Here is a 26966-nt window from a genome sequence, read left to right as displayed (position 1 = left end):
TCTGCTTGTCATCACTTTTAGTTGGAAATGGCCCTGTGGTGAACCAAGGTAGAGCTGTATACATCCTCATGCATGTTTACGTGTGCAGACATGAAGATCTGCATGACTTTGTTCACATATTATCTTGGTGCTTCAGTGTGGGAACATGGTTTGTGGTCATGTCTGCTTGTAAAGTCAGATCTCTGACCAGGTATATTAGATCTTAGCAGACAGTCTGCAAAACACAAGTCCTGAAGCGGAACAATAGAGGAATCTGCATACAGTCTACCCACACTCGTCACTCTCTGTCTCTGTCTCGATTTTGCTGCTTCCTGTGGTTGAGGTCTCATTCTGTCCTTCTGTTTCTTCTTCTTCATCTTCCTTGTCTGTGTTACCATTGCTCCGATGAGAGACTGGAGGAGTCACCAGGTTATACTGACTAGGCTCATTCACGACACATCTTAAGATATGGTGAACAAGTGGGTAGTGGTAATTATTATTGTTTTTGTGCCGGAAGCATTGGCGTTGACCCTGGGTCTTAACTATGGACTGGTGAGATAATTTGTATTTTATCCATATGCAACTGTCATTATTGTCTGCCCCTAAAGATTAGGGGTTCCCGAATTGTCGGCACAAACTATAGTGGAATATTGTTTACTGCATCATATAGTTTTCATTCTTAATTAATTATTTGATATGTAAAGCTTCATAGTTTGATCATCTATATTGACATCAGACATGAGTTTAAATACTTGAAAAATCATTTAAAATACTTTGAGTGTTTTCTTGAGTCTGCTTGAAGTACCAGATGGGACATTTCTATTGGTTTATTGAGACAGGCAGGCTCAAAATGGCTCAGATAAAATATTTGAACTTATTTTTTGTTCCTGTACTGTCTGTTGAGTATATCTGATATGAGAGAATATACATTAAAGGGTGGTTCCATGAATAGAGGTCCTTTTGGGTAATTCAGTGAAAAATAACTATTTATTTCACCAAATTTTAACATTCTGTCATAAAGAACACGTGTTTAACTTAAAGAAACAACAATGTGTTTTCCCATCTCCAGAGGTTAAAGTAAGGAAAATTACTATAAAAGGTGACAATAAAAGTAACAGGGTGGACGATTTCATTTTAAATCAGCCATAATGCCGCTTGTGACTGTGGAAATGGAAGTATCGTATCTGACGATTATGTCTTTGTCAAATGTTTTTCATGACGGAATGGAATGTTGGTTGTTCAGGCCAGAGGGGGGAGGTTTTATGATGTTATTTGAAATGTGCCGCTTGGAGGGTGACGGCCGAGGGGAGACTGGTGATTGGCCAGAAGAAGGGAGTAGCCCCTCCCTTTGCATTGTTTATAAATAGGGGGTAAACGATTAGACGGCAGAACGACCATATCAATCTGGGGAGTCGTTCTCCGGGCAACGCGTGTCTGTAATTTATGCTGTAACCTCGTGGTATGAATAAAAACTTCTGACACGATGCAGCATAACGGACTTTTTGTTGACAGCGATAATGGCCACCATTCATCATATACGACATAATGGCGCCCAACGTGGGGCCTGGGTTTGCGTCTCCTCCTTGTTTCAGTCAACCGCCGGCCTAACTCTCTCTGAGGGAAAAGGGTGAGTGTTCTTACCGCTTCGGAGGTTGTTAGATTGGATATGATTTGTGTACATTGAGGAGATGTTCCATTATGACCCGGCCTCAGGTGGCGTTATGGCTGTTAACTGGGAGTCTGAACAAAAATATTTTAAATTTGGTTGATGTGTAAACGCTGTTTACAACAATGGATTGTACAAATGGATTGGTAGAGAATAAAGGTTGGAAGACGTCTGCATAATTAGGGCACCGGGGAATCTGGAAAAGCCCTCGAATCGAGGCGATTCATAGGAATGGGCCATAAAATCCTTGCAACGCGTTATGTGGTGTATGGTTAATTCAGGGAATTATTAAGCTGGACGGATTATATGTATGTTATATACTCATCGTATGGTTGACGAACTATAATGCTTGGGGTAACCTCTCTATGATTATCCAGAACTTACGGCAACACAAAGTTAGAAGGAGATATTATTGATAATCATGGAAAATGATTGGGCCACGGTGCGGGGTGTTCATTGGTATAGCTAGTAGGCCACAGTTGGCTAGAGGCTGAAGCTAAGGCTTGATTGTTTCAGGCCACGTGGTACATCGTTGTTCAGGCTAATCTTTGTAAGGCTAAAGTGTGAATCATGCTATGGTGTACCTTAGGCTAAGCTAAAGGCTAATGCTACAGGTTAATTGTGTTGTGTGCTACATGCTAACGGATATCCTTAGAGATTCCGTTGCGACGGGTGAAAGTCTCTTAAACTTGTTTATGTGTTTGTAAGTCAGGTTATATGTTTTGTGAGCGCTGGTAAATGTTGTTTGATTATAAGGGGGAAATGGGGAATTACAGCTGGACTGTTATTATGTTTGGGGAGAGAGAGAGAGAATCTTTCTTCCACGGTGAAAAGTATTTTTGAATGGTTATGCGCATGCGTTTAATTTTGCGACACTACACTATAGAAAGGGGAGTTTATGACACGAGATTAGGACACGCTTTGGTTTACGGCACTAAATCTACGACATGCGGTCGACGAAACAAAATGGTGGCGTTAGTAAATGTATGAAGATGCGTTTAATTTTAAAATGATATTTGCGCATGCGTGGGATTCTGCAAAACAACACATGGGGGCTGCAGGGAGACGGAGAAACACACAGACATAGAGATTTTAGCACGAGTATTCTAGTTTAAAGATTGGTTAAAGATGAAACTTGTTTTGTAGCCTATTGAATTTATAAATTAGATATATGGTAGCGGATTATAATACATTTAATTAAATAATTAAATAACGGATTAAAATAAAATAAAAAGGTTTTTGGGCGATCTATAATTAGTCCTGAGTTAGTCTTACAGTGAATCATGTAGAACAAACGAATATTGAATGGTTGGAAATACTCAGTGACTGCATTAACGACTAAAATGTTATGTTGTGTCTTTGTTCTTCTGTCATATGAGAGGAACGCTAAGTGAGAGGAGCGAGGAGATACAGGAAGTGATCACGTCACGTGGCAGAGGATCAAGTCAAAAAAAAAAAAGGTTTTGGTACTGATTATGGTTACAGAATCTTTCCCTAACAGGATATGTGATGTTATGACGATTTTACAAGGGGCTTGGCAAATTCTATTTCAATAAAAGTTACATTTTGGAAGCTATGTGCATCACTGGGCTGGATTGCAGTTCGATTGGAAATCAGGTACTGACATTATTCTTTAAATTTATGATAATTAGGGGTTATAGAGCAAGGGGTTAAAGGCTTTGTTTAGGGGTATTTTAGTCTGAAGATGACTAACTTGCATTTACTGGCAGTTGATGGGCTGTGGTAATATACTCAACACTAATGGATAAGTTGGTGACATAGGATATAGGAATAAAAATTGGGTTTAATTATTCAGGATTTATTTGGAATTGTTAGGGTTATATTAATAATTACAGGGGGGAAGTCTATATAACTTATATAGTCTAAAATAGGATAGTTCACAATAAGGGAATATAAAGGGCTTGATATAGGGGAAAATTGATTAAAATAGTCATTTTTTAATCAAAGTAATCAAAGTAGGGTTAGAGAAGTGTTAGGAGAGACTAATGGCAGAAGTTAGTACACCTTTCTCACATATGGATTCAGTAGAAAGACATCATCCAGCAGGGTGATTATGGCATCAGAGATGAAGACGAATACGAGCAGAAACAACGATGAAGATGAATCCAGAAGAAGGAAGGAAAATCGGGATGTCTGGGAACTTAAGGAGAAGAGGATGATGATGATGAGAGGTCATGGGTGGAGGTGACTCTGTGATCAGAAGGAAGTGACTCTGTGATCAGAAGGAAGTGGCAAGAGAGGAAAGAAGAAATGGATACTAGAGATTTGATCTCTGATGAAAGTTGAAGGTACAAGAGAGGAAAGACGAAATGGAGAAATGGAAGTAACACGACTGGATGAAGACCTCAAGAATTGAAGGAAAAGAATAATACAGTGAGGCTAAAGGAAAGGCCACTGGTAAGAAGATGATATTTCAAGAACAGAACTTAGAAGATAACCTTTTAAAGAATACTGATAGGTCCACAACGAGAAGAACCGGACGAAGAAAACTCTATCAAATACAACTTATAACTGGTGGTGGAGAAGACGAAAAGAAGTGTTGGTTATGAAGAATCAGAGTGAATCAAATCAACAATCACTGTTACAGCTTTAACTGAACAATATCAAAGGCAATTGTACCAACCAAGGGGGGACCAGGTGTTCCATATCGACTGTCAGTTTCTGGACAGACACAGAATTGGAGAAGAAGAAACAGAGGAAGATTAAGGAGCAAGTGAAGATCACCTGTGCTTCAGGTGAACACTAAATATTCTAGAGTGCCGAGAATATCCGGAAGGGGTGCACTGCTGAGAGCATCAATTAGAGAAGAAGAGGAAATAGTTAACAGTTGAAACAACCAACAATTAGAAGTGATAGTGAATAGGGGAAAACTTATCTGGGTTCAGTCTAAAGAGGTTAAACATATCACTCTGTAAAATAAACTAATTAGGTTAGGATAGGGATTTGAGGTAGTAAAACGGTTAATTACTCTTAAAGTACTAATATTAGAAGATACTGTTATTGTAGTGTTGGGAAGAGAATTGAAGCGTACAATAAAGATGTACACTAGACGACTGACTGTCTGGTAGCATATTTTAAAAAGTAGGGTTTTTGGGGAATCATTTGCTTAAAAGATAAATATCATAGGAAGGATGATAATGTATTAGATTGCCTGTTAGACAATCTGTCTGGGAAAAAACTTAATACGGGTGACTGTTATTTTGGGTTACATTCTTACACTAAGAGATTTGAGGTTAGGATAAAAGGTGTTTAGTCGGTTTTGCCAAGTCTGTGTGTAATGAGTCAGAAGCAGGTGGGGAACTTTCCCAATCACATATTCTAAAATTTGGTGGTAAGAGATTTTGTCAATAAGTCAGGGGAAAAGGTTTTAAATGTTATGAGAGAAAAGATTAGATTAAAATAAGTTAGGGGTAGGCTAGGGGTGAAGGAACTTTGAGACAGTAAGCTAAGTTTTAAAGTTAGTAGTGAGAGAGAACAGTAATGAATGACACTGTCCAGTAGGGAGATCAAGGTCATTATAGGTGTATTTTGTTATAATCAGGAGGTTTAAAGTTTAGAGGTAGAACTGAAAGGGGGAAAAAGTGACACTAGGGGTGATAGATGGAAGTACAAGGAAAGAGTTCAGAGCTTAGGGGAAAACTAGGAGTAAATAAGGACATTAACACTTCAGTCTATTAGAACAACAGGGAGAAGCAGTTTAACTCTTTCAACATTGATAGGTATTAAAGGCATAAATATATTGCAGTTGATTATAAGGGAACCAATACAGCACCAATTTGAGGGGAAAACACTTATTAGGGTGTAGGCTGGGGATGTTTCTCTCATGTGGAGAGATAATTATGGAGAATAAGTATTGTTATCAGGACCAGGAGTAAAAGGAGGTATAGTTTAGAAGAGGGTTAGGAGGGACTGTTCACTGATGTTGCGTAATGTTACAGAGAAAGGTCAGGGAGAATATATGTGTACTTATCTAGTGCAAGCATTAGAAGTTGTTCTGGTTAAGAATTATTGGTTAAAGGGCTATGTAATTTGTAGGGTGATGCTTATAACGGAAGATTTGAAGTCTGTAAAACTTTCCACAGTCACAGAGGGAGTTAAGGATAAGTTTATTACAGTAGTCACTCCAACAGGGAATAATCGAATAGGATGTTGGTAGCTTTGCACTAGAAGTAATTAGGGTTGATACAGCAGCTAAATCAACTACTTTAAGGGTAACTTTGGAAGGGATTAATGATACTATGGCAATAGCAAATATAGGAGTATGATACTGACAACAATTGTTCTGAAATTAAAGAGGTAGCAAGAGGGACTCAGGAGGTTATGGTACGAATGGGGTTAAAATAGAGCAGATAGAAACAATATAGATTAATCTGAAATGGAGAATAGAGATTCATCATGGAAGCTGCAGTATGGGGTCTTTTGATTTTGATGACAGAGGGGGGGGGCATCTGATCAGTGCTGCTCGTTCCTCTGTTGTGGAAATTAGAGATAGATTAACTCATTCTGTGGGGTCAGTGGGGAATCTTGAGGGTCCATGTCTGTTGGGAATTCCATCCCGGACCTGTTAGACGGTTGCGCAGCCTCTGTCAGGTGTGGATCAGTTTTGAGCTTTGTCATAACTGTGGAATTGGCAACAGTCATTGACAGATGAAATAATGTTGTTGTCAAAACAGTAGGGTTTAAGTGTTCTTGGGTGAAAAGATTACCCTATGAGCATTGGTTAGAGAGAAAGTAAAATCAGGTAATTGCAAACTCTGAAGTATTCAGGTGAAATATTGAGGGCTAAAAGTTGTGTTTGTTCTAATAAAACATATGAGGTAAGGGGTATGTTTATGGAAAGATCAGATTGGGATGTTAGATGATAACTTTGGATAAGCATGACCTTAAGGGTAGTAATGACAAATAATAGGTTACTTTTTATATATCAGGTAGTAAGAAGAGCAGGACTTTGATGGTTAAAAGATTAGCTTTTGACTGACAATGTGACTAGGGGAATTTTAGAGGATAAGGGGAAATTATGATAGAGTATATTCTTACCCTATGGGGATAGGATGTTGTTACAGGTCAACGTTGAAGCTTCCATATGAGGTTTTACCATTATAAGAGGGATAGCATTGGACACAGCTAAATCTAGGGTTGGAAGGGTGACATTGCATTTACATTTTGGTCATTTAGCAGACACATGGCGACATGTCATAGTCTTCAAGCCTATCATTGAAGAATAAGTTTAAGGGAGAAGGGGGGACTTCATTCATGGTATGGTGTAACATTTGGGAAGATAATATTGATAAATATTAGTGTATTACTGTGAGTCCAGATAGTTCAGATAATATCACTGGGGTTATAGATGCATTATAAGGGAAGCATTTGAAAGGATTTGGTTGCAAGATCAATTAGGCCAGTAGGGGCAGTGATGGGTCAGATTCTAGTTTAAGCTTTGATAACACTGTGTGATGTTTGTACTGACTTTTGAGAAAGTTATGAGATTGAGATAGGTTGGAGAAGTGGTGCCTGGAGACAACACTCAGATGCCGGTGTGGACTGTTCCTGATCTGGATAAAGATGGACAAGTGGAACTGAGGGATAAATATCATTTTGGATTATTTGATGATTTTTCAAATTGTTTTTTCAATATTAGTATAATTTTTAGTATGATTTATGAATCAAAGGGGGGAATGGATAATGTGATTCATGCATCATTTATGTATCATTTTTTAAATTCTTAGGTGAAATGGAGGTTTAATTTGAAAGTGGTTGTTTTGCAAAGGATACTGTTTGGTCGTTTATTTTCTTGTCATTCCAGAAGCATGTGGGAGAACATGTGGAGATTGGAATATTCAAACAAAGACAATATGACTGGAGGAGATGAAACAAGGAGGGTGTGGCTGATTCCATCATCAACAAGTCCATTGGAAGAGGACACTACAGGAAGAGGAAGTGTAGTGGACTACATTCCAGTGTCTGCAATGAAATATAGACATATTTGATGTGTAATACATAATTGTGTCATATTCTTAGGTATTGATTTTAGTAGAATGATGTTTGATGTTATTGAATGCAGATGAGGATCTTAGATGCTTTTGTTTATTTCGATGGGGTTAGGGAAAGGACGTTTAGACAGGGAGAGATTCCCTTTCAGGTCCTATGGGTTGACCAGCCTGAGAGTGGATATTTATGGATAGGATTTTGTTTACATGTGTATTTAATGGCATCATAGTTTCAAATGCATTTACATGAGTTATGAGGTTATCTGGAGTACCGACGGTGGTTGCCTGGGGCAGAGGGACGGTGAGAGAATTTTACTGTCTTGATTGATATGGATGGATGGCTGCTGGACAGTTTTTCGCTCTCACACTCCATAGAGATTTAATCATAATTCATAGTAATGTATTTACACTCCATAGAGATTTCTTCATGGGTCATAGTAATGTATTCACACTTCATAAACAGGTATTTCATAGAAAGGTATTTACACTCTAGAGGAGAATGTTTTTGGGTTTAAGGTTAAGAATATTCAATGAGATAAATGGTTAATAGTCATAATCTTATTCTGTTTGTTTTCGAGACGTTTATTTCGTCTCGAAAGGGGGGAATATCGTATCTGACGATTATGTCTTTGTCAAATGTTTTTCATGACGGAATGGAATGTTGGTTGTTCAGGCCAGAGGGGGGAGGTTTTATGATGTTATTTGAAATGTGCCGCTTGGAGGGTGACGGCCGAGGGGAGACTGGTGATTGGCCAGAAGAAGGGAGTAGCCCCTCCCTTTGCATTGTTTATAAATAGGGGGTAAACGATTAGACGGCAGAACGACCATATCAATCTGGGGAGTCGTTCTCCGGGCAACGCGTGTCTGTAATTTATGCTGTAACCTCGTGGTATGAATAAAAACTTCTGACACGATGCAGCATAACGGACTTTTTGTTGACAGCGATAATGGCCACCATTCATCATATACGACAGAAGCTTGTTGTGAGCGATAGAGAATGGGAATTTAAAAAAGATAGTCTGTTTAGTTAGAGTGTAGCTGTATTTGATTCAACTGCACAAATCTAATGCACAAAAGAGTTAGCAGACATTGTTCTCAAGGGGAGAAAAAGAGAACTGGCAAGTCTTATGAAGTAATGTATTGAAACTAAAATTTACTTTTACAGAAGCCTTTCCCACAGGATATGGCCCCTAACTCTATTGATGATCAATACGTCGGCTGCAGTAACGAGATGCACAATGAGGTGAACACAGTCTACCTCCCACGTGAGAAAAATACAAATTCAGACTTCAATAATGCCTGGAACAAAGCAGGACAAAAGGCCAAACCATCTATCCATGAACTGGAAAAAGAACATTCCATGGCTATATATGTGTACACAAATGAAAAGCCCAATATCTACCTGGACTTCAACAGACAAGTTAGAGATGGTAGATCTAATTATGGGACAACATCATTCCAGTACCATTCCCTGCACTTCTATCTAACTGAGGCCATTCAAATGCTCAAACGAAGTCAAACAACATGTAGGACCACCTACCGTAGAACCAACGTGTATTTTGATCAGGAGGTTGTCAACAAAAATATCCGTTTTGGCACCTTCACCTCGAGCACTCTAGTTAAGGAAATAGGCAGAGATTCATTTGGAGCTACGTCCTGCTTTGAGATCTCCACATGTCTTGGAGCTGACATATCATATTACTCTGTATTTACTGGAGAGAGAGAAGTCTTAATTCCTCCCTATGAGGTATTTACAGTGACCAACATCCAGACGAAGTCACAAGAGAATAACTTGTGGTGTGAAGTTGTCTACACACTAGTGAACACTGGAGTTCAGAGTGACTTGAATTGCAAGTTGCAAAATGGTTCAAAATCAAACATGAGAAGCAGCTTTTCTGCATTCAACCGCACATCAGGAAAAGGCTACATAACGCTCTATATTATGTTGATAATTACTGTATATCACTGATCATTCCCCCACCAATGTACAATTAAGTAATCTGTCAAAACAAAAAGGTCACGTTCCTTCTTTCAGTTGTAATGATCCTGTTAAATACTTTTTAACACGCATTGCTTGCTCAGATTAAGATCAAGGTTATTTTTCTTAATATTGTATAGTAATTTGCTGACATTGAATCGAATTGTAATTTGTGATTTGTTGACATTTGTTAGCATGTACACTGTCTTTGTTTATATTCACCATTATGTTACTGATTCCCTCCACCCCATCAATATAGTGTTAATATTCACCATTATGTTATTGATAACCTCCACCCCATCAATATAGAGTTAATATTCACCATTATGTTACTGATAACCTCCACCCCATCAATATAGTGTTAATATTCACCATTATGTTACTGATTCCCTCCACCCCATCAATATAGTGTTAATATTCACCATTTTGTTACTGATTCCCTCCACCCCATCAATATAGTGTTAATATTCACCATTATGTTACTGATAACCTCCACCCCATCAATATAGTGTTAATATTCACCATTATTTTACTGATAACTTTCAAATGAATCATTAGACATAGTTTTACAGAGAAGTAACACTTAGTCATGGCTTTGAAATAAACTTGAGGCCAAAGAGTAATAAGTAGGCTGGCTAACCAGAGAGAGAAGATGTGGCTGTCAGAGTGAGATTGGAGGGAGAGCAGTAGCAGGGTTAGTAGTTTCCTGTGTCTGTGAGGTCAGAGGGAGATGGGAGGGAGGGAGAGCAGGAGCAGGGTTAGTAGTTTCCTGTGTCTGTGAGGTCAGAGGGAGGGAGGGAGGGAGAGCAGGAGCAGGGTTAGTAGTTTCCTGTGTCTGTGAGGTCAGAAGGAGATGGGAGGGAGGGAGAGCAGTAGAAGGGTTAGTAGTTTCCTGTGTCTGTGAGGTCAGAAGGAGATGGGAGGGAGGGAGAGCAGTAGAAGGGTTAGTAGTTTCCTGTGTCTGTGAGGTCAGAGGGAGATGGGAGGGAGGGAGAGCAGGAGCAGGGTTAGTAGTTTCCTGTGTCTGTGAGTTCAGAGCTCAGCACTGCAAAGTCTATCAACCACAACGAGGAGAGAACGGTCTACTGTCTATCTATGTTACTTTGACACTAACTGTTGCTTTGACACTACTATAAAACACAATATCTCTAAGACATGGAAATGATCATAGATATCTTAAGTTTATAACTTCCCTGCCTGGGCTGATGAGACAGTGGATAGAGCAGTCAGACGTAACAGAGTAAAGAGTCATTTTAACGTCATAGATTTAGCCGGTGGTAACTTGTGGAATAGACGCCGGCTGGAATGCGCTTTTAACCAATCAGCATTCAGGATTATACCCAGCCGTTGTATAAACATATATAACTGTTAGATTAGGTGCTACCTAAACAGTGGCTGAACTCCATCATAAACTCCACAGTCAGTGGCCCTATGTTACCAAACAATATGGCCATAGTCTCAATCTGTTTCCTTCCTTTCCTTGTATCCTTTCCTTGTCTCCTATCATTTGTAACCACCACATATCTGACAGACCTCACCATTTGAACGCAATATGATGGAACTTCAACTTACCAGTCCGCTCACATCTCAGTCATAACAAAGGAATGAAACTATCAACCTACCAGTCCTCTCACATCTCAGTCATAACAAAGGAATGAAACTATCAACCTATCAGTCCTCTCACATCTTAGTCATAACAAAGGAATGAAACTCTATCAACCTACCAGTCCTCTCACATCTTAGTCATAACAAAGGAATGAAACTCTATCAACCTACCAGTCCTCTCACATCTTAGTCATAACAAAGGAATGAAACTCTATCAACCTACCAGTCCTCTCACATCTTAGTCATAACAAAGGAATAGAACACTATCAACCTACCAGTCCTCTCACATCTTAGTCATAACAAAGGAATTGAACACTATCAACCTACCAGTCCTCTCACATCTCAGTCATAACAAAGGAATTGAACACTATCAACCTACCAGTCCTCTCACATCTCAGTCATAACAAAATAAAGGTAACAACCATAACCAGTAGTATTAGAATACTGCCTAAATCATAACCTGGACATTGGCATGAGAGACAACAGAATAGCGAACACACACACTAATGTACCTGGAGGCCTTCAGTCTTGACATGGTGCATTCTGGGCAGAAGAGGGCAGTGTTTACCTCAACCAGCTAAAGGAATGATTGGCAGACAAAGCTTAGACTTTGTCCCAACTAGGCTCCACACTGTATGTGTGTGTGTATGTGAAGGGAATGGGGGATACCTAGTCAGTTTCACAACTGAATGCATTCAACCAAAATGTGTGTTCCACATTTAACCCAACCCTTCTGAATCAGAGAGGTGCAGGGGGTTCTGTCCATTTGTAGCTTGTTTTTGGACACAGGTCCAGGAATGGCTAAAGGATTGCAATATTTACCTGGAACTAACCTTGCAGATAGTATTACTGGGTGATCTGAAAAGTCATAGTCAATCAATCAATAATATAATAATACTTTTAGCAAAAATGTTTATTTTTAATTCACAATCTGTAGAAGCAATGAGAATAGAAAGGTTCAGAACTTTTGTAAAACATCACAGTACGGTTGAAATATATATGGCAAATAGATATCCTATATGGATGGTGTTAAGAGATAGATGGGAGGTAATGAATAGAGTTGAAGGATGGGACTAATAACAAATAACAACAAATAATAACAAAAATAGCTAATAATGTAAGCATACTGTGTCCATAATAAGTATATAGGTTGTATGTTGGGAGCTTTTGGGAAAGAGCACAGTTAGAAAGATATGGCAGTTAGAAGCAAACCGGATGGACATCATGAAAATGATCGGAGAGGTTGAGAGTAGAAGAAGTTCAGAAAAAATATATATATATATATATATATATATATATATATATATATATATATATATATATATATATATATATATATATATATATATATATATATATATAGAATTATTGTAAAATTAACTCTGTCCATAAGGTGTAGATAGTAAGTATAGACCGGAAGTAGAGGCCTGGGCAAGTAATAAAGGGGAATATATATATAAAAAATAAAATAAAACATGGGGGATTGGAAGTGATGCAGACAATTACATTGATAGAAGATACAATCTATCTGCAATATTAAGCTGATCCATTCCCCCCGAAAAAAAATAAATAATAATAAAAAAAATATATCAAAAAAAAAAAAAACATAACCAGTAGTATTAGAATACTGCCTAAATCATAACCTGGACATTGGCATGAGAGACAACAGAATAGCGAACACACACACTAATGTACCTGGAGGCCTTCAGTCTTGACATGGTGCATTCTGGGCAGAAGAGGGCAGTGTTTACCTCAACCAGCTAAAGGAATGATTGGCAGACAAAGCTTAGACTTGACCAGAGGTAATCAACCCTATTTCTGGAGCGCATCAGGTACTGCAGGATTTTGTCCCAACTAGGCTCCACACTGTATGTGTGTGTGTATGTGAAGGGAATGGGGGATACCTAGTCAGTTTCACAACTGAATGCATTCAACCAAAATGTGTGTTCCACATTTAACCCAACCCTTCTGAATCAGAGAGGTGCAGGGGGCTACCTTAATCAACATCAGGGAGCAGTGGTTGTTGGGGTTTAACTTCTCAAGCAGAGAAACGGCAGATTTTCCACCTTCACCGGCTCAGGAGTCAAACCAGCAACCTTTCGTTTACAGCCCAACGCTCTTAAACACTAGGCTACCTGTGTGGGTATGTGTGTGTGTGTGTGTGTGTGTGTGTGTGTGTGTGTGTGTGTGTGTGTGTGTGTGTGTGTGTGTGTGTGTGTGTGTGTGTGTGTGTGTGTGTGTGTGTGTGTGTGTGTGTGTGTGTGTGTGTGTACTGTGCTAAAGGGCTACCTGTGTGTGTGTGTGCGTGTGTGTGTGTGTGTACTGTGCTAAGGGGTTTGTGGTTTGAGGGGTACTTGTATCTGTAGGTGCCTGTTCTCAGCAAGAGAGGAGGGACTGTGAAAATAACCACAAGAGCACTGATATAACAAGGCCCCCTGAAAGCTGAACATTTCAATGCTGATTCTGTATCTTAAAAGACAATTCATCTCCATTACAAGTTGCCATTGGACCAACATATTTTGACATCATGGCAAGACACAAGATCCTAAGCTTTACTGTGATGTATTTCATCCAGGCTTGGACTTTGGGTGTGGACTCCAAGATGGTAAGATATTACACAATTTTGAGACAGAGAGACAGAGAGACAGAGAGACAGAGAGAGAGAGAGAGAGAGAGAGGTATTACAGTATAATTTTTTTTGATTAGATATGTATTCGTTTTAGTTCTTATATATAAATAGTATTATAGCTATTACTTTTATTGTTGTCACTGTTGTTTTCATAATTGTGTGTATCACTTTGCTTTGGCAACATTTATGAATTTGAGAGAGAGAGAGAGAGAGAGAGAGAGAGAGAGAGAGAGAGAGAGAGAGAGCATTTAAATGCATTTCAATATATAGAACCATTCCTCTGTTTTACACGTGTTGCTGTTCCCCCCCCCCCCCCCCCCATATTCTCTAAAGGTTAATCTCCATCAGCCTGAACTGAATTCCAGCATACCCTTAGACATGGTCCCTAACTCTGTTGACGACATGTATAACGGCTGCACTGAACAAATGTACAACAAGGTGCGGAAGGAATATCTTCCAAATGAAAACAGAAATGTAGGGATATTCAATGAATCCTGGAAAAATGCAGCAGGGTGTGCAAAAAATGTGAAGGACAGATTCAAAAAGGACAAGTCCAGGTACAATTCTAAAGACAAACTAACACATGATCATATCAAGGCTATCTGTGCTTACACAGGAGGTCAAACTAAGATGTACCCAGAGTTCAACCAAGCAGTCCGGACCAATAGAACAGAGTACACAACCTCCTTCCAGTTCCACTCTCTGCATTTCTTGCTGACTGACGCCATTCGCCTCCTGAAACTAAACCAAAAGACCTGTCACACCACATACCGGAGAACCAACATGGAGTTTGGAGGTGAAGTTAACAAAATAATCAGATTCGGCTTCTTTGCCTCCAGCTCTTTCCTAAAGAACTTGACACATTTTGGAGAGAAGTCCTGCTTTGAGATAAAGACATGTTTTGGCGCTGATCTGAAGTCCTACCCCAAAATGGGGAATCGTGAAAAGGAGGTGTTGATTCCACCGTATGAAGTGTTCAAAGTTACTGCCGTGCTGAAGAAAAAAAATGATAAAAACCTTTGGTGCGATGTTGTGTACAAACTAGAGAGTATCAAACCCCCCAAGAGTAACCTGAATTGCAACATTTTTAAGAAGCCAATTATTAATTAAGAAAAATCTATGTTGATCTTGAGTAATTGTCCCTAAAGAGGATTTAAATAAAACAGCCAGGCTGCTTATCCTTCTTAAAGTAAATAAAGCCAAACAATGTGTTTTCAGTGTCTGAAGCTTTTATTGTATTACGTTGATTTGTTCATTGGTGGATGTTACATACAAACCTCATCCTGACTACCTGAAATAGTGATTATTAAGATGTTTGTACTAGCCTGTGTATCAGACTCCATAGGAGACTTTAAAACACTTATATGCCTTCTGCAACTTCTGGCAAAATAAAGAAAGAAAATCAATGAGCTTGACTACAGTACGTCTAATCCTTTTTATTTGAACTTTCACTGTACTACATTTAGACAAACTAATGTTACAACATTAAATGGTCCGCTGATTAAGATATAATATAACATACCACAAGTTGAATTCTCCAATAAAGTGATACTGGAAACTACCAATTGTTGGGGGGAATATTTACTGTCATTTCATTCTTAGTGCAGCAATAGCAAACAACGGGTTACAAACATTTCAACAAATGACTAAATATTACCACTAGCTTCAACTTCACAAAACGCCCCGCCCGGATTGGCCCACAGGCATCACCAGCTGATTCTCATAAGAGGTGGGGCCCCGCCCCTGCCGTCCTTGAAAGCTGGTTCCACCATTGGGGTGCCAGAACAGAGAAGAGCTTGGACTGGGCTGAGCGGGGAGCTGCCCTCCGGTAGGGATTGGAGGCCCAAGAGACCAGAGGTAGCAGAACGCAGTGCTCAGGTTTGGGTGTAAGGTTTGAGTATAGCCTTAAGGTAGGGAGGGGCAGTTCCTCTTGCTACTCCGTAGGCAAGCACCATGGTCTTGTAGTGGATGCGAGCTTTGACTGGAAGCCAGTGGAGTGTGCGGAGGAGCGAAAGTTGAACACCAGGCAGGCTGCAGCACTTTGGAGAAGTTGTAGGGGTGTGATGGCACAAGCAGGAAGCCCAGCCAACAGCGAGTTGCAGTAGTCCAGACGGGAGATGACAAGTGCCTGGATTAGGACCTGCACCACTTCCTGTGTGAGGTAGGGTCGTAACCTACTGATGTTGTAGAGCATGAACCTGCAGGAGCGAGTCAATGCTTTGATGTTTGCAAAGAAAGTTAGGGTGTTGTCCAGGGTCACGCCAAGATTCTTTGCACTCTGAGAGGGAGATGCGGTGGAGTTGTCAACCATAATGGAGAGGTCTTGGAGCAGGCAGGCCTAGTTGAGGTTGAGTTTGAGGTGGTGGGCCGACCTCCAAGCTGAGATATCTGCCAGGCACCAGGGTGTCAGAAGGGGGGAAGGAGAAAAGTAGTTGAATGTGATCCACATAGCAGTGATAGGAGAGACCATCTGAGGATATGACGGAGCCAAGTGACTTGATATATAGAGAGGAGGAGAGGGCCTAGAACCGAGCCCTGGGAGACAGCAGTAGTGAGAGTATGTGGAGCTGACACAGATCCTCTCCACATCACCTGGTCGGCGATGTCCAAGAGTGTGCTGAGCCTTTGACGCCCAGCCCTGAGAGGGTGGAGAGGAGGATCTGATGGTCCACAGTGTCGAAGGCAGCGGACAGATCTGGGAGGATTAGAACAGAGGAGAGAGAGTCAGATTTGGCAGAGCAGAGAGCCTCTGTGACAAAGAGAATAGCAGTCTCAGTTGAGTGAACCATCTTGAAGCCTGACTGGTTAGGGTCAAGAAGATTGCTCTGAGAAAGATAGAGAGCGAGTTGGTCCGCCACAGGAAAGGAAGACCCAGAGTTACCTCTGCTGCAGAGGATAAGTAAATTAGAGGTAACTGCACCTCAGATTGCAGCCCAAATAAATGCTACACAGAGTTCAAGTAACAGACACATCTCAACATCAACTGTTCAGAGGAGACTGCGTGAATCAGGCCTTCATGGTCGAATTGCTGCAAAGAAACCACTGCTAAAGGACACCAATAAGAAGAAGAGACTTGCTTGGGCCATGAAACACGAGCAATGGACATTATACCGGTGGAAATATGTCCTTTGGTCTGATGAGTCCAAATTTTAGAATTCTGGTTCCAACCGCCGTGTAATTTTGTGAGATGCAGAGTAGGTGAACGGATTATCTACGCATGTGTGGTTCCCACCATTAAGCATGGAGGAGGAGGTGTGATGGTGTGGGGGTGCTTTGCTGGTGACACTGTTGGTGATTTATTTAGAATTCAAGGCACAATTAACCAGCATGGCTTCCACAGCATTCTGCAGCGATACGCCATCCTATCTGGTTTGCGCTTAGTGGGACCATCATTTGTTTTTCAACAGGACAATGACCCAACACACCTCCAGGCTGTGTAAGGGCTATTTAACCGAAAAGGAGAGTGATGGAGTGCTGCATCAGATGACCAGGCCTCCACAATCACCCAACCTCAACCCAATTGAGATGGTTTGGGATGAGTTGGATCGCAGAGTGAAGGAAAAGCAGCCAACAAGTTCTCAATGTATGGGAACTCCTTCAAGACTGTTGGAAAAGCATTCCAGGTGATGCTGGTTGAAAGATTGCCAAGAGTGTGAAAAGTTGTCATCAAGGCAAAGGGTGGCTACTTGGAAGAATCTCAAATATAACATATTTTTTGATTTGTTTAACACTTTTTCGATTACTATACAATTCCATATGTGTTATTACATAGTTTTGATGTCTTCGCTATTATTCTACAATGTAGGAAATAGTATAAATAAAGAAAAACCCTTGAATGAGTAGGTGTGTCCAATTTCTTGATGTTACTCTTTAATTCCAAGCAGATTCTTTGGTTACATGCAGAGTGCGACATGAGTAAGACATGAGCTTCCCTAAATGCAACAAAGTCAAACTGTGGGGGGTCTCTAAATATTGATAATTTGATTGACAGCAAGATACATAAATCTTACCTGCGAAAGCATCTGAGCAAAACAGCTCCCCTCTGTCTCACTGGACACTGAGTATACAACACATTAAGAACGCCTGCTCTTTCCATGACATAGATTGATCAGGTGAATCCAGGTGAAAGCTATGATCTCATATTGATGTCACTTGTTAAACTAAATCCACTTCAATCAGTGTAGATGAAGGGGAAGAGACAGGTTAAAGAAGGATTTATAAGCCTTGAGAAAATGGAGACATGGAGTGTGTATGTGTGCTATTCAGAGGGTGAATGAGCAAGACAAAATATTTAAGTGCCTTTGAACGGGGTATGGTAGTAGGTGCCAGGCGCACCGGTTTGTGTGAAGAACTGCAACGCTGCTGGGTTTTTCACACTCAATAGTTTACTGTGTGTATCAAGAATGGTCCACTACTCAAAGGACATCCAGCCAACTTGACACAACTGTGGGAAGCATTGGAGTCTACATGGGCCAGCATCCCTGTGGAACGCTTTTGACACCTTGTAGAGTCCATGCCCTGACGAATTGCGGCTGTTCTGAGGGCAAAAGGGGGCGGGGAGTGCAACTCAATATCCTAATGTTTTTTTACACTCAGTGTGTCCTTTTTTGCTCTCTGTGACCAACTGTCTAACACTGTTTTAACGATCCAATCACATTCAATCAGGAAGCTGATAGACCTCAGAGGAAATTGTTCCTTTATTACTTCCTTACTTGGCATTTGTTTTACTTATTATTATTAAACAGATGTATGCTAATAATTGATCATGAAAAAAAGTTGAACCATAGTCGTACATATCAAATCACATGACATGTTTCTAATAAAATAATGAAGAGTCATTTTCCAGAGTACAGTATGTCTACATCCTCTCCTCTAAATCTAAACACAACTATTATTTGTCTTATTATTTCTCTCTTACTCATTCTCTTAATGTTCTTCTTCCTCTTCTATGTCTCTCTGACACTAAGGCTCTAACTCAATTCGTTTTCCAAGATTACTCTCCTCCCATCTGCTCTCCTCCCATCTCCTCTCCTCCCATCTCCTCTCCTCCCATCTCCTCTCCTCACATCTCCTCTCCTCCTATCTCCTCTCCTCCTTCTCAACCCTATTAGAGGATGAAGTCCAAGGTCCCTCCCCTTGGAACATATTCTCCAATATGTTTTGAGAAGGAGGAGAGGAGGAAGGATTGGAGGAGGATTGGAGGAAGGATGAATTGAGAAAGAGCCCGTTGGCAAGTCTGTAATACCACTATTTCCCCTCTATGGTAAGTTCATTTCTCACTTTAACCACTAGGTGGAATCATCATTTAACCATTCAGCACTGTAGCCAACCATCAACATAATAACTACTAGACACTACCAGTAAACAACTAGAGACAAAGAGAGAGAGAGAGTTTAGTCTCTCTCTCGCCCTCGCCCTCTCTTCTCTCTCTCTCTCTCTCTCTCTCTCTCTCTCTCTCTCTCTCTCTCTCTCTCTCTCTCTCTCTCTCTCTCTCTCTCTCTCTCTCTCCCTCTCACTCTCTCTCACCTGTTCCTCTCTCCACACTGTCCTGTCTGCTCTCCTCCCAGGATTTATTCTCAATAGAGAAGAAGCAACAGCTTTGCCAGCCTTCAGTACAGGGTCATTTAGCAGACGCTCTTATCCAGATCAACTTTGAGTTAGTGCATTGATCTTAAGATAGCTGTTATGATGAGTTTCTAGGATATCAAGTGATTACGAATGTAAGGATGTACTTAGACACTTTTGATGAGGAGTTCATATAAGATTTTTAATATGTACCATGGTTAGTTATAACAGAATAACAGAGATTTGCCTCTATCATTTCCCAACTCCAGAACAAAGATCCACTCTCTCTATATATACACTCTGTTACAAGTCTCTCCACGAACATCTGGTAATCATCATGGGCACTCCCATTCTTTGATGCTATTACTCCTTACCCCAAGCCAGTATATCCTGTCCATCAATCATGTTATCATAGACATCAGTAATCTCCTTTGACATAACGGAATGTAGACTCTGTGGCCCCAAGCCAATTATCTAGTAACTCTAACCTGGTCCCCACGATACTATGACATGACATCATAACACTATAAAAACCTCATATCAATAGCGAAGTGAGACAACCACATATCACAGTCGTATTAAGTATATTTTTCCTCAATAAAGAAAGTCAGTGCAAATTCAGTGCTAGTAAGAAAAGTCAAGTGCAAGTTTGTTGTTGTTTGGGGGGGAATAGACTGAGATGTCTTATTAAAACTTCTACTGCAGTGGGCTAAATCAGGGTCACAGTGTTTCTTGGTAGTCTTAAAGAAAATATAATTTGAAACAAAAGTATACACCTCACACACATGGTTATGGGCTTACAAAAAAGAAAACACCTCTACCATGTCAGATATAGAGTTGAAATGTATTCCATTTTGAGTTTGCATCCCAATATTACACTTTATATACATCACAGAAGACTGAAATATAACAAAACCGTTTGACATAGAAACACCAGATTTTCTGGCAGGTTGTTAGAAATAATGTCTATTAATTATGAAATTATGAAAAATATATATAATTCCACCCATGAGAACACTAAATAATTTGACTGCAGAAAAGCGCTACAATAGTCTTTGAAGAGATAGGGTTTCAGACGTTTTCAGAAGATGGGCATGGACTCTACTGTCCTAGCATCAGGGAGAAGCTGGTTCCACCATTGGGGTGCCAGGACAGAGAAGAGCTTGGACTGGGCTGAGCGGGAGCTGACCTCCTGTAGGGTTGTGAGGGCCAAGAGACCAGAGGTGGCAGAACGGATTGCTCTGGTTGGGGTGTAGGGTTTGAGCATAGCCTGAAGGTAGGGAGAGGCAGTTCCTCTTGCTGCTCCGTAGGTAAGTACCATGGTCTTGTAGTGGATGTGAGCTTCAACTGGTAGCCAGTGGAGTGTGCGGAGGAGCGAGGTGACATGGGAGAACTTAGGAAGGTTGAACACCAGGGGGGCTGCGGCATTCTGGATAAGTTGCAGGGGTTTGATGGCACAAGCAGGGAGCCCAGCCAACAGAGAGTTGCAGTAGTCCAGACGGGATATGACGATCGCCTGGATTAGGACCTGCACCGCTTCCTGTGTGAGCGAGTCACTGCTTTGATGTTAGCAAAGAATGACAGAGTGTTGTCCAGGGTGTACGAGAGAGAGAGAGAGAGAGAGAGAGAGAGAGAGAGAGAGAGAGAGAGAGAGAGAGAGAATGAAGGAGGAAGTTATTTGCACTGTAGGCTGCTGTATGTGTTACAGTATGTTGTCATGGCGATGTTAAAAACGTTTTTCTCAATCTAGTGACTATAGTCTTCACATGTCAAGTCATTCCACACCTCCAGAGGATCCAGTCTATTTGTGTTCATCTCAGCACAGTCCTCCTCCCCAGAAGGGCCCTGACTATCAGGCTGTACATCATACCAGTATCTACAGGGTAAACAACACAGAGAACCAGACAGTCAGACACTGTGGTACAAACATCCTCCTCAATCATAGACATAGACCATTGTTTTTTCAGCTTTAAAGCCACACTCTGTAAGATGAGCATTACAGTAGTCTCTATTGTTACCACTGTCTCTGTATGAGAGCTGTCCAGAGATACCGGTCTGGGACTTGTTATTTGTGACGATGGACAGGACACTATCATACCAGGAAGATATAGATAATAGAGGGGAAGTGGAGAACAAAGTCTAGCTGTTAACATATATTAAATATCATATGTAACAGCCCCAAGATAATTCAGGGGGTTTCCAGAACTCCCCCTTCCTTTCACCTTTCTGCTGATTTGGACCCTCTGTTTACTCCCAAATATACACCAACATGTTCAGGAGGTCCAGGACTACAGACATGGGTCATTATAATGTCAATACAATAGATGTGACACTACAAACTGCTCCAAGTGGATATTGAGGGTGGGTAGGCTTAACCAGTGAGGATGAGATGACAACAGAAACCACCAGGGCTCTCCTCTCACTTGATGAACCTGATTGGTGGAGGAGTTTTTGAGTGACAGCTGGTTGAACCATTTCACTTCCCTCTTTTGGGACCCATATAGGGGAACAACAGTCAAATATGAGCATTTGATATTGTGCTTATATGTAACTTGATAACAAAGACTGACTGTCAAATATGATTAAGTAACATCCTTTGATACCCTTTGATATCTCTACTACACTCCTATACAGTGTATGTCATGGTGGTTTGGTAGGGTTGAGAATGTTTGCACCAGACGTAAATGGGACCATATAAATATATGTAGCAAGTAAGAAGAATGTATTTGAATTGTAATTGATAAAATGCACTGCATGTAGAGTGTGCAAAAAGTCAAATACACTAACTTCATGTTGTATCTGATGATGTGTGAAACATAACTACTGGTACACAGGAAGCAACAAACAGGAAATAAGAAGGACTTTTATTAATATTCTACTGCAAACAAATAATAAGTGTGTTCGTAGGTTTGAGACAGAGCGAGAGAGAGAGAGAGAGAGAGAGAGAGAGAGAGAGAGAGAGAGAGAGAGAGAGAGAGAGAGAGAGAGAGAGAGAGAGAGAGAGAGAGAAGGAGGAAGTTATTTGCACTGTAGGCTACTGTACATGTTACAGTATGTTGTCATGTTGATGTTAAACCACTTTTTCACAAATCCAGTTGAGTTTGCTGTCACATGACATGTCATTCCATGCCTTTAGAGGACTCTGATCTGTGTGTATCTCAGCACAGTCCTCCCCAGTAGGACCAAAGTTATCAGGCTGTTTGTCATACCAGTACCTACAGGGTTAAAAACAGTCAGATATCATGGTTAATACCAGTACCTACAGGGTTAAAAACCATCAGATATCATGGTTAATACCAGTAAATGCAGGGTTAAAAACAGTCAGATATCATGGTTAATACCAGTACCTACAGGGTTAAAAACCATCAGATATCACAGTTAGAACATCACAATCCTAAATAATATACAGAAATGCTTCATCTTAAAGTTAACTTTGTTGACTGCTTTCATCAATGACAGTAACCTGTATAGAAAAAGGTTGAATGGAGCCTTATACACAGATTAGTTATCATCTCTCACCCTGTGGACAGTGGTCTGCCGTCCACCCATTTCCAGGTCCTCTCATTAACAGAGTCAGTCAGACCAATCCAGACTCTCTTCTTGAGGTTGTACAGAAATGTCTGTTGTCGAGAAACATAAATATATATACACTACCAGCCAAAAGTTTTAGAACACCTACTCATTCAAGGCTTTTTCTTAATTTGTAAAATTTTTTTACATTGTAGAATAATAGTGAAGACATCAGAACTATGAAATAACACATATGGAATCATGTAGTAACCAAAAAGTGTTAAACAAATCAAAATATATTTTATATTTGAGATTCTTCAAATAGCCACCATTTGCCTTGATGACACCTTTGCACACTCTTGGCATTCTCTCAACCAGCTTCATGAGGTAGTCACCTGGAATGCAATTCAATTAACGGTTGCGCCTTGTTAAAAGTTAATTTGTGGAATTTCATTCCTTCTTAATGCGTTTGAGCCAGTCAGTTGTGTTGTGACAAGGTTTTATACCAGTATCTGTTCTTGACATATTATGGCAAGAACAGCTCAAATAATCAAAGAGGAGCTACAGTCCATCATTACTTTAACACATGAAGGTCAGTCAATACAGAACATTTCAAGAACTTTGAAAGTTTCTTCAAGTTCAATCGCAAAAACCATCCAGCGCTATGATGAAACTGCCTCTCATGAGGACCGCCACAGGGAAGGAAGATCCAGATTTACCTCTGCTGCAGAGGATAACTTCATTAGAGTTACCAGCCTCAGAAAATGCAGCACAAATAAATGCTCCACAGAGTTCAAGTCACAGACACATCTCAACATCAACTGTTCAGATGGGACTGTGTGAATCAGGCCTTCATGGTCAAATTGCTGCAAAGAAACCACTACTAAAGGACACCAATAAGAAGAAGAGACCTGCTTGGGCCAAGAAACACAAGCAATGGATATTAGACCGGTGGAAATAAGTCCTTTGGTCTGGAGTACAATTTGGAGATTTTTGGTTCCAACCACCGTGTCTTTGTGAGACGTGGTGTGGGTGAACGGATGATCTCCACATGTGTTGCTCCCACCGTAAAGCATGGATGAGGAGGTGTTATGGTGTTGCGGGGTGCTTTGCTGGTGACACTCTCTGTGATTTATTTAGAATTCAAGGCACACTTAACCAGCATGGCTACCACAGCATTCTGCAGCGATACGCCACCCCATCTGGTTTGGGCTTAGTGGGACTATCATTTGTTTATCAACAGGACAATGACCCACACACCTTCAGGCTGTGTAAGGGCTATTTTACCAAGAAGGAGAGTGATGGAGTGCTGCATAAGATGACCTGGCCTCCAAAATCCCCAGACCGCAACCCAATTGAGATGGTTTGGGTTGAGTCGGACCGCAGAGTGAAGGAAAAGCAGCCAACAAGTGCTCAGTATATGTGGTAACTCCTTCAAGACTGTTGGAAAAGCATTCCAGGTGAAGCTGACTGACAGGATGCCAAGAGTGTGCAAAGCTGTCATCAAGGCAAATGGTGGCTATATAAAGAATCTCAAATATAAAATATATTTAGATTTGTTTAATACTTTTTTGGTTACTACATGATTCCATATATGTTATTTAATAGTTTTTATGTCTTCACTATTATTCTACTATTATTCAGTGGCTTGCAAAGTATTCACCCTCTTGGCATTTTTCCTATTTTGTTGCCTTACAACCTGGAATTAAAATGGATTTTTGGGGAGTTTGTATCATTTGATTTACACAACATGCCTACCACTTTGAAGATGCAAAATAGTATTTTTTGTGAAACAAACAAGAAATAAGACAAAAAAACAGAAAACTTGAGCGTGCATAACTATTCACCCCCCCAAAGTCAATACTTGTAGAGCCAACTTTTGCAGCAATTACTTGGGGTATGTCTCCATAAGCTTGGCACATCTAGCCACTGGGATTTTTGCCCATTCTTCAAGGTAAAACTGCTCCAGCTCCTTCAAGTTGGATGGGTTCCGCTGGTGTACAGCAATCTTTAAGTCATACCACAGATTCTCAATTGGATTGAGGTCTGGGCTTTGACTAGGCCATTCCAAGACATTTAAATGTTTCCCCTTAAACCACTCGAGTGTTGCTTTAGCAGTATGCTTAGGGTCATTGTCCTGCTGGAAGGTGAACCTCCGTCCCAGTCTCAAGTCTCTGGAAGACTGAAACAGGTTTTCCTCAAGAATTTCCCTGTATTTAGCGCCATCCATCATTCCTTCAATTTTGACCAGTTTCCCAGTCCATACCAATGAAAAACATCCCCACAGCATGATGCTGCCACCACCATGCTTCACTGTGGGGATGGTGTTCTCGGGGTGATGAGAGGTGTTGGGTTTGCGCCTGACATAGCGTTTTCCTTGATGGCCAAAAAGCTCAATTTTAGTCTCATCTGACCAGAGTACCTTCTTCCATATGTTTGGGGAGTCTCCCACATGCCTTTTGGCGAACACCAAACGTGTTTGCTTATTTATTTCATTAAGCAATGGCTTTTTTCTGGCCACTCTTCCGTAAAGCCCGGCTCTGTGGAGTGTATGGCTTAAAGTAGTCCCATGGACAGATACTCCAATCTCCGCTGTGGAGCTTTGCAGCTCCTTCAGGGTTTGTTGCCTCTCTGATTAATGCCCTCCTTGCCTGGTTCGTGAGTTTTGGTGGGTGGCCCTCTCTTGGCAGGTTTGTTCTGGTGCCATATTCTTTCCATTTTTTAATAATGGATTTAATGGTGCTCCGTGGGATGTTCAAAGTTTCAGATATGTTTTTATAACCCAACCCTGATCTGTATTTCTCCATAACTTTGTCCCTGACCTGTTTGGAGAGGTCTTTGGCCTCATGGTGCTGCTTGCTTGGTAGTGCCCCTTGCTTAGTGGTGTTACAGACTATGGGGCCTTTCAGAACAGGTGTATATATACTGAGATCATGTGACACTTAGATTGCACACATGTGGACTTTATTTAACTAATTATGTGACTTCTGAAGGTAATTGGTTGCACCAGATCTTATTTAGGGGCTTCATAGGAAAGGGTGTGAATACATATGCATGCACCACTTTTCCGTTATTTATTTTTTATACTTTTTTGAAATAAGTTATTTTTTTCATTTCACTTCACCAATTTCGACTATTTTGTGTATGTCCATTACATGAAATCCAAATAAAAAATCCATTTAAATTACAGTTTGTAATTAAACAAAACAGGAAAAACACCAAGGGGGATGAATACTTCTGCAAGGCACTGTACACCATTTAAAGTGTAAGTAATAACTTCACCATGCTCAATGGAATATTCAATGTCTGCTTTAAAAATAAATAAAAATCTATCAATAGGTGCCCTTCTTTGAGAGGCATTGGAAAATCTCCCTGGTCTTTGTGGTTGAATCTGTGTTTGAAGTTCACTGTTCGACTGAGGGACCTTATAGATAATTGTATATGGGGGTACAGCGATGAGGTCATTCAAAAATCATGTTAAACACTATTATTGCACACAGAGTGAGTCCATGCAACGTATTATGTGACTTGTGTTAAGTTAATTATTTATCAAACTATTCTGTGTCTCTGTGCGTCTCCCAAAAGGATCAAGAAACAGACAGAGTCCCGATCTGCATAGTCAGAGATCTTTATTCATTGAGAATTCTGCCATCACAATTTCAGAGTCCATCTTTTATACTCATACGTCATACAAACATCCCTCCTCTCTGTAGGCGGGCTGTAGTTTTCCACTTTAAAACTGCTCTCCTAACCATTAGGTCACACACATACACATACACACACATACACACACACACAGGCTGCCTCACAATATCCTGCACCATATTTCATACTCATTAAAAAGCCTAACAGTTTCTCTCCTCCCTAAATTCCTCAGTTATCTCAGTTGCCTGTAGACAGTTCTCCTTGTCCTTTGTTGTCTGGCCTAACTCTTACTCACATTGCTAAATAGTAACACAATGTCATAATCTTTACTGGTCCTACACTCACACATTCTAACACATTTCACACAGTTTCAGGGTGTAA

The 26966-nt window shown here is 40.5% G+C and overlaps 2 protein-coding genes across 2 annotated transcripts; both read left to right on the top strand.

The window, feature by feature from the left end:
* Positions 1-6200: 6200 nt before the first annotated feature.
* Positions 6201-9622, top strand: LOC311110196 (ecto-ADP-ribosyltransferase 5-like; the record flags this gene model as incomplete). The annotated part of the gene is made up of 2 exons (XM_084188745.1): positions 6201-6251; positions 8819-9622. The coding sequence occupies 2 exons, from the start codon at positions 6201-6203 to the stop codon at positions 9620-9622; spliced, it is 855 nt and encodes a 284-aa protein (XP_084044871.1).
* Positions 9623-13763: 4141 nt separating this feature from the next.
* On the top strand, positions 13764-14975 carry LOC311110254 (NAD(P)(+)--arginine ADP-ribosyltransferase 2-like; the record flags this gene model as incomplete). Its single annotated transcript, XM_084188788.1, has 2 exons — positions 13764-13841; positions 14199-14975. The coding sequence occupies 2 exons, from the start codon at positions 13764-13766 to the stop codon at positions 14973-14975; spliced, it is 855 nt and encodes a 284-aa protein (XP_084044914.1).
* Between the last annotated feature and the right edge of the window lie 11991 nt (positions 14976-26966).

This window comes from Coregonus lavaretus (genome assembly GCF_964263955.1).
Source record: "Coregonus lavaretus genome assembly, contig: SUPER_35_unloc_2, whole genome shotgun sequence".
Classification (NCBI taxonomy): Eukaryota; Metazoa; Chordata; class Actinopteri; order Salmoniformes; family Salmonidae; genus Coregonus; species Coregonus lavaretus.
This window is presented reverse-complemented; position numbering and strand designations above follow the sequence as displayed.